General features: G+C 44.2%; 1 protein-coding gene across 1 annotated transcript in view; it reads right to left on the reverse strand.

The window, feature by feature from the left end:
* Positions 1-613: 613 nt before the first annotated feature.
* The window catches only part of ANTXRL (ANTXR like), a 55,831-nt gene continuing 47,433 nt past the window's right edge, over positions 614-9,011 (reverse strand). Inside the window, exon 18 of the mRNA XM_009641891.2 lies at positions 614-844. Coding sequence (XP_009640186.2) covers positions 614-844 — 231 coding nt within the window. The remainder of the gene's footprint in view (positions 845-9,011) is intronic.

The following is a 9,011-nucleotide window of genomic DNA, read 5'->3' on the forward strand; positions in this document are numbered from 1 at the left end:
CGCTCTTCTATGCTAGGTTACTGTTGCTAGATTATAGGCACGTAGTCTTATCTTACCTCATATTATTGTTATAGCCTTCTTATAAACTTTGATGGAAATTCCACCTGCAGAACCAAAGGCAGAAAGTTATCTTTGCAATTAATTGTTCCATATTAACATCTGGATGCAGTACTGTTGGGGAAAAGAAAGCAAATTCCTCAATGAACTATGTTTAACCAACTTGCAGGTGGCAGCTATCAAAACAACTGATGTACGTGCACCGGCTAAAGTTACTAATGAATGATCTGACCTACCAAGTCAGACAAATGTCATATGTAAATAGATCTTCAAATGTATACATACAAAAGCTGCTACTGTATCTAGATGATCATTTTGGTTTGTTTCTATACCCCATAGCTCCAAATCTATCCACTGAATGTTTACTCAGCACGTGTGGTATAAATATATTCATACACTAAAATTGACACTTGGCAATTTTTCTTTTTTTTTTTTTCTTTCTTTTTTTTTGCTGACCAGCAACAAATTCTGATATCTTTAACTGTAAACCAATACTCAATAAATATGCCGTGTTCAGCAAAGAGACATGTTTTGTCGATCAGGGTTTTGCTGCACTCTAAGCCATGGGCTGCGGGGGCGGGCGTGATGGAGGAGGTCCAGGAGGGGCTCGGGATGGGGGTGGTCCAGGAGGTGGCTGCCTGGAAGGGGGCTGCAGAGACACAGGAGGAGAAGGATTCCGTGGAGCATTGTTGAGAGGAACATTGTCGCGCCGCGGCAGCTTCGGCGGTGGGCTGTAAGGGGCAGAGGTTCCATCTGATTTCACCCGAGTGAAGTTTATACATCTTCCCTGGAGGTAAAGAAAAATTCATTATTCATAAAAAGCAGTGTTTTGACTCAGCAGCAGCTAGCCAAAGGGACTATAAGCAGAGGGGCCAGGCTGCACTTAGAGATCTTCATCCAGTATTATTCACTGGATCCTAGATATGACATTCAGACCATGCTGTACTGAAGGTCAGCACTAGAAACCAATGCTTCCCTTGGGTTTCAGAGCTCCTGTCTACAGAGGATAGCCTAGGACTGGTTTAAACCAAAAGGGACCCCAGCGTGACTTTGCTCACACGTGCCCTTCTGCTCCGCTACTAAAGCTATGCAGAACATGTCTAAAGCCACAGCTCCACCAAAGTCATGCCTGCCTTGGTGAGATCCCTGACTGATAAAGCTGTGCTTGACAAAAACTCATAGCAGAGACAGGATTATACGAGAGGAACAGCCTTAGCAAAGACACCATCTGTAGCTTTCCTTTTCACCATGATGCTAGCCTAGCTGGTGTCCATGCTTTGAACGCTATACTGGGAGCCTATGTCTGTCTGCTGTGCTCCAACTGTAGATGTGGCTTCCCTCACAAACACCAACAAGGTGTCGGACTTGCACAAAGGGCTCTCCAATGAGTGTGTTTCTGGGATGGGTGTGGGATGCAAGCAGGCAGGACCTGATGGGAGAACTGTGGATGAAGATTTTAAAACAGGAGTAGCTTGGGTTTGAAAAAACAGCAAGCACTAGGGATGCTGTAGTCTGCCAAGGGATAAATGCAAATATGTCAGGGTTTCCATTAGCCAAAACAAAGCTTTGCATAGATTCCCACTAACCAAGTTCCAGACAGGAAGACAGACAGACAGACCCCAAAGACCACCTAGCCTTCCCTGTGGGGAGCAGCCAGAGGCTCCTGGGCACTTAAAAACCTACAAGGCAACCTCAGTCAGACACCAAGATCTCCTCTATCTGCTGTACTTGTTCCTCCCCACGACCCCTGAGTTTTGCTACAAACTGCCCCAGTATTTCTGCGAAGGCCTCGTGAAATCCTGCAGACACAACCTTGTGTGAGGAGATGCAACACTTGGCATCGCTGCCTCCACCTTGTCACCTAGGGAGGTGGGAGGAGATGCTTATGCAAGAACCCAGCTGCCACAAGCTTGGCAGAAGTCTGCGCCTGGAAGACAAAAACACCTCTCATCATCAGGTACAAAGGCTGGAGATGAAGCCTCCCTGAAAATGCAGGATTGACACTGCTGACAGCCCATGAACAGGAGGTGGGATGTTTCCAAGTAAATAACTGTGGGCTGGACAGTACAGTGAGGAACTCCATTTGCCAGCACCTCTTCCTTGGTGCAGCAGGCCTGTTTGGTCCCACATAGCAATCACCCTAATGAAAATGACCTCTACAGTTTAGCACAGAGGGGGATGTTACCCGTTTTTCTCTTTCTGAGGCAAACACTAGCTGGGGGAAAAGGAAAAAATTGTTTGGTTTGTTTAGAAAGTATCTGCCCCAGAAGGTGTCTTCTCCTCCATCATTTTGAAAGACCCACAGAGCTACAATACCCAGCCAGAGGTTTAGGCTGTACGCTGGAATCAACAAACCAATTTCAGCTCGAGGTTATACCAACATCTCCCAGGAAAAATTCAGGAGAAGGACTCCAGATTTTGAAAAGCTTTTCTCAGAGCTAAGCAGCTGTAGACTGTGATCCCCACAGCTGCCAACGGCTATGATAACAAGGGAATACAAGAACCCACACCAGCGACAGATCGCTGCTAGCTCAGTGCTGCCTGGCATGAGAAAACTCTGAAGGTGTTCAGGGAATGGGCTGGGTTTCTGTCACAACCCCACAAATCACTATTTCCCCTGGAATCCAGGCAAAAACCATCACAGCTGAACCACGACTGTTTTGTTAAGTGATGTCCAATGCCGGCACCTTCGTTCATGAAAATTATTCCTTTGAAGAGAAGGGAATCACTTAAGTCTATGGCTTCTCTAAAGAAAGTCAAGCAGAGTATCAAGAGAAGCTCGTGTAAGCTCCAGAGAGCTCAGAAAATGATTCAACAAATGCGCTAACACCCAAAGGGTACCACCCTCCCGCCTACTTGGGCTGGATGGCTCAGGGCTTCAGTGGCTCAGCTGCAGCCAGGAGTTGTTTGAATGGGTGTGGTGTTGCCTGTACGTGAGACACATGCAGGAGTTCTCAGTCCCAGCTTTCACCATCACAGATTCACCACTACACTTAAACAGCAGCTTCAAGAAGCAGGATAAAATCCCCTTTCTAAAAACGCAGGCTTGTTACAGCAGACTGGCTGCGAACCGGGTTCAAGGCAATGCTACTCTAGGGCCAGAGCTTCTGCACGGAGGTATCAAAGGCCAAACCCCAAGGTTCTGGTTACTTCTGCAACAAAGATAAACCACTGGATCACAAAACCCCAAGTCAGTGCTTTGCTCTGCTCCGTCAGAGCACTCGCGCCCTCACCAGCATCGCAGCGAGCAGCCGCCCCTGTCAGTTCACAACAGCCCCTTGTACCCTGCTGTGTCCGGAGCACGCCTGGAAATTCAGCAATGTTTACTGCTGGGCAGTGAACACTGCAGGTATATTTGATAGCTGTACTGCAAATACATTTAAGAAAACTCAGCCTTGATATTTATGAAGTTATAAATTTAGAACAGCTAAATAATCACCCAGCACAAAAAAAAAAGGGGGGGGTTTTAAAAAAGAGGTATTCAGCTGAGAAGCAACTCAGAGGGAAAAAAAAATTAAGAACAGAACAATCTCCCTCGTGGTGAATGTAAAGCAGCAAACCCAACACTAGTGCTTTTGCCTACAAGCCTTTCCTGCCTCTCTGTTGTGTCTCTCTCCCAAACATAAATTCCAAATATATTCATAGTCTATAATCAAAGGGGATCCCATAAATCTGTTTGCATTACTTTCACTTCAGTTAAAGTGATAGGCGACGTCAAACTGCTGCCAGTTTCTGCCACACTCACTGATTTGTCAGACAGATGGGTAATTTAAAGGCCATGCGCCGCATTGTGTCATGAAAAATACGGTTGGGTTGGGAGAGTCTGACAGATAGAGGCTTGGATGATCGATGTATGTATTGTGACACTTCCTCACAAAAGATGGTTGGTGTTAGCCTACAATCTCATGTATCAAAGATTTCTGGTGAATACTGGAGCAAATCCTCCTGAGCATTTCAAGCAGCCATTGATAAAATGAGGCCAAACTCTTAGCCAGCGTTAGGATTAACAGACGAAAGGGAAAGGAACAAGTGATAATAAATCGTAGTCATAGTTTGGATTTATCAAGTATATTTCAAAGGATTTCTGGGTTCAAGAATTAAGCCTGCTACTCATCACACTTTCCGAATAACAGAGTGCCACAGTTATTCTACCCAACAGGCATAGCCCTCTGGGGTTAGTTTATAAAAAAAAAAAATCCATGATGTTTCTCAAATAAACTTGTAACCACAGGATTTTTAATATTCTGTGTTTGAAAGTAATTTCCTCTCCAAAGGCGTATAGAGGCTTTTAAACCATAGAGAACGTGGACAGAAATCAGGTATCCTGCAGACTCACCCGTGCTCTCCCTGCACAGCGGTCTAACAGGGATTAAGAAACACCACCACTTTAGCAGTGGTACCGGTATTTTTTTCCAGAAGCACAGTATACACAAAGTGGCTTCAGGAAGGTGTCAGAGCTGCAAGGTGCAGTAATGCCACGATGATTTCAGGCACAGCTGTCGGTAGCTGCTTTATTGTTTTCTGGGAAGCAGACGATGTGTGTAAATCCAGTTCTGTCTGGTTCCAGCCCTGCTCCCAGTGCAGCATCCCTCAGATGGTGCGACCCGCACCGCGTGCTGTCATTCAGGCACCAACCGAAGGTCAGCAATGCGCCATATGGAGTTACGCCCTTACTTCAGCTCACATCTGCACAGTCTTCCTAATGCACAATTATTTTGCCTGCCCATATGTCCATCCACTTGTTAGGCTCTTGTTATGCTGCTTGCCAAATTGGCTTTTCAAAAAGTACAAATACTGAAGCAGCGGGATCTGCCCTTGTCCCGACTCCAGCTTTTATCCCAGTGTAACAATCACATGTGCAATTCAGGCACTTTGTACTTCTAGGCAATGCCTCCTCGACCACCTAGGATGTGTTTTTGTGTGTGGTTGAAGGGGGGGAAGGAAGGGAGGAACCTCTTGAAAGCCACCGCATCTTATTTTTGGGCTACTTTCATCACAGTGCTCAGAATATCATTCCCCAGCACTTGTTTCCCCCAAATCCTTAGTTACTACTCAGCAAGTTTTCAATGGAAAGGAACAATTGTTAAAAGGATCCAGGCAATTCAAAGGGTGCCATGAGCAACTCTCTTCACCATGATACTAAAAGCACTTCAGCAAAAAGAATTTTAAAAGTCCGCCCCATCTGCCAGTCGCCATCCCCTTTCTCCATTTTAATACAGGCATTGGTATTTATTTAACAAAAAATCAAATCCAGTTTCATCTGTGTGCGTGCCAGTGTTTGCATACACAAAAGTATGTCCGTTTCTCATTTTTAGCTGCATTAGTTGGCCTAATAAAAAATATCCTTCCTGTTACAAATTTTGCTTGAGTTTTCATTCACTCTTGGTTTAGCTTACAGTCTTGGTGCTGCAATTCTGACTAGCAGAGGGGAGTATCTGACCAAGGAAGAGCTGGCTTCATTTAAACGTTTACTGAAATTTCTTGGTCTTTGACTTTGTAAGAATATGATACTCGGCTTTACATTTTAGAATGGATTAAAATAAAATCAGTCCTTTAAAGCTTGAGCATAGCAATCCAAACCACCGGACCACCAAATTAAAAAAAATAGAGTAGCTCCTAGTCAGAAGTATTACATTGAGGATGCTGAAATCTGAAATGTCCATAATTTCCTTGAGCTCAAATGAGCAGTCACCTTTCTCTCTCTCTGTTTTGTTTACTGATGTCACTGGGATGACTCTGCTGGCTTGCTATGGACATGGTTCGTCAGCATGTAACTTCACTTCCTAAATATCTATCGACGGTCCAGCATAAAAGCAGAGCTCTAAAACTCAAAATAATAGATTCAGGTATTTATGCTACCTACAAAACCACAAGAGCAAGCACCTACGAAAAGTCAGAATCACTTTAGCTTAGGAAAGGTTTGATCCGCACACCCAGAAACCAATGGGATAAATACCTTTAAGATCAGTCACTTCTGCCAAAGTTGAATCTTGGAAAAATTATTAGAGGACAGGGTAATCCCTAAAGAATAAAGAACAAAGGTTTTCTAAGCAGAAACACCTACACCAAGTATCCTAAAACAGCAACAGTATGGGAAACTTGTTTAGCGAATGTATTTATGAATGAGGTAGATTATGGATACAGTGATTTTGTAGAGAAAGACCTGAACTGAAGTGGTACAGAGTTCCCACTATCCGAGTTCCCCGGGCAAGTGTCAGGATTAGCAGCTGGCTCCTCAGGAGCCAGGATCTGTGCGCATCAGCCTTTGCCAAAAGCTCCCTCCCGCCGCACAGCTTCATGCTGACTGTGCGCTGAACATGTCACGGCTCATTAAAACCTTCACGGATTTCCTGGGAATTGCACTGATTACCCTGCAGTGTACAGGCTAGAAATTAGTGAGCCGCTGAAACAGTTTGTCACGTAAAACCTGAGCCTGCCTGGTCTTCAGGCATATTCAAGTAACTTTTACTAACCCCTACTCTTAGATTTGGGACTCAGATACTGTTTTCGTGTTGAAAAATAAAGTATTGGAAACGTCAGAGATCCCTGTATCAGCAGTTTGGTGGCTGATCATGCTTTCAGGTCAATAAATATGTAATTTATAATTAATTTCTAATTATATTATTTAACAATTTAAAATTCAATCATCACCAATAATTATACTGTGGTTATTGCATTAATCATTAACTTATTAACTTACAATTAATTTTTTTATGCAGCCATTTTAAGTTATTAGGTCTCAAATCAAAACATTAAAAACATCAACAGAAAAGAATTTGTTTGCATGAGGATCTGACTCATTTAAACATCTTCCAGTTTAATAAGTCCTCTCTCGTCAATAATTATTTTCTGGGGATCTATTTGGCAGCTCAGCACTGATACCTAAAACGATGGTAATCCAAAACTAAGAGATAAGAGAAAATGGGGTTGACTGAAGAGAGGAGGATTTTAAAATAAGGTCCAGTAAAGTGGCAGTGTCCAACAATAAGAACATAGTAATTATTTTCTTTAGTGCTGCTTTTAAAAAGGAGAATCGGTTCAGCCCATTCTTTACCCAGTGTATTATCTGGCCTCTTTGTAAGTAAACTCGTATCACTTCTGCTCCCACCTTCTACGATGGAGTTATTGGAGGGGAAGGAAATCACTGTGTTGAGGATTGCGAATCACTCGTATTGTACCAGTGAGGACCCTATCACAGCCTTAGGTACATCAGATAAATTCAAATTGAAAATTACAACATGATGAATGCAAACGCACAAGGATGATCCAAGCGGCAAACTGTTCACAGCACAGTGTGAGCTAGGTGATGCTGCCAAGAGGTGTAACCTACTGGGCTCACTCAATGAGCTTCATACCGCAAAAGGAATTAGACTCAGCTTTAAGACATGGGAGGTAACACAACTTTAAACAGGACACATGTCCTGACCCAGGAAGGGGGCAGTGACATTTAAAAGCAGCTGAGGCATGTGCAGATCCTTCACACAGTCCACAAAGACACTCTGACAAGCAAATCCTGTGCCTTTTTTCTTACTTTTTAGCAACCAAACTAAATTACCCACAAGCCCCAGTCGCTAGCTCACTGGTGCGGCACCAGGGAGACATAGCACAGCAAGTTAATCCCTGCTTCAGAAACTCTGATGCCCAAGTCAGAAACGAGGAGATAGCTGCATAGGGGCTGGGAGCAGAGCGCAGCTAAGCAATGCCTTGGGCTACTGACGCATTCAGAGTACAACCTGTTGGCTTAGCCAAGGCACAGCCCACCTCACTGCCCAGAAAGCCCAAGCGAGAGCCGAGTTGCCAGAGCCCCTCTCATAGAGGCAAAGGGGGACCAGCCTTACTTTGTAAAGGGGCTGGGAGACGATATTTTTCAGAAGCCCAGTCTGCCCTCAGACACCCTAGCTACAGGAGCCAAATAGCTGAGAAAGTAGGATTTATGGGGTGGGGAAGGGAGGAGAGAGCATGGGAGCTCTTCTTTTGACACCAAGTGTGTGATAAGCCTGTCCAGGGGACCCCCCAGGGGCCAAGGGAGGTAGGTTGCCAGGGCAAACTCACAAACAGCCCCATGGCACGCACCGTGCGTAACAGCAGCAATAAAAGTCTTCTTTCGGTTCACTGGCTGGCCAAGGGAAAGTCAACAACAACCAAAAGTCTTCATTTTTCCAGTAAAAGAAATATGTCAAAGTAAGTTTCACTTGGGCTTGAAACACATATGTTGTTCAATTCAAAACATCTTTTGAGTTTCAGACAGAAAAGGTGTTTCAAAGCAAAAATGAAAACATTGAGACTTTTTCAAGGGTATTTTTTCCACTTCAGCTAATTCCACTAACATGCAAAAATATTTACAGACCATCTAAAGAAGCAGTTTTTAGCCAAAACAAAGAGAGTAATGTGGAAAATGGTGTCCAGATCTACTAGGGAATTAAGATACAGATAGGAACTGTTTTGCAGTAAGATCAATAGCTGCAGTATCCCAGGCTACTGTAGCTTATTTAATCGGAATAACTAGAGTTGAATATAATCAAGTACTGATAGGTTCCCAAGACACGCACGCCTGCAGACACTGCTCCCCAGTTCACAGTCCCAGCTGTGCACGGCACTGCCTGAAACCAGGGATGGGTCCTCCAGGAGCAGTCCGTTCAGTTAGTCTGAAGACCTGTGTAGGAATACACTGAAGAGAAGTGGGCTACTTCTAATTTACCCAGGAGAAACCAGCCAATAATGGGGAATCTGAGGGAGAAATAGCTCAGCCAGAGAAACTGGCTTTTTAAGCTAGGACTGGGACCCTTCAGCAAAATAAACTTTGTGCTGAATACATCTCCACCATCCAGCTCTCCTGCCTGATATCACTTTTCCAGCTTAGGCACACAAGTGACATGGAGACGTGGAGCAGGTGACATGGAGAATCCATCCCAGTACTGAAGACAGGGCTATTCAAATAATTTGTATCACACTGT

Source organism: Egretta garzetta, unplaced genomic scaffold, assembly GCF_000687185.1.
Source record: "Egretta garzetta isolate BGI_Z169 unplaced genomic scaffold, ASM68718v1 scaffold56, whole genome shotgun sequence".
NCBI lineage: Eukaryota > Metazoa > Chordata > Aves > Pelecaniformes > Ardeidae > Egretta > Egretta garzetta.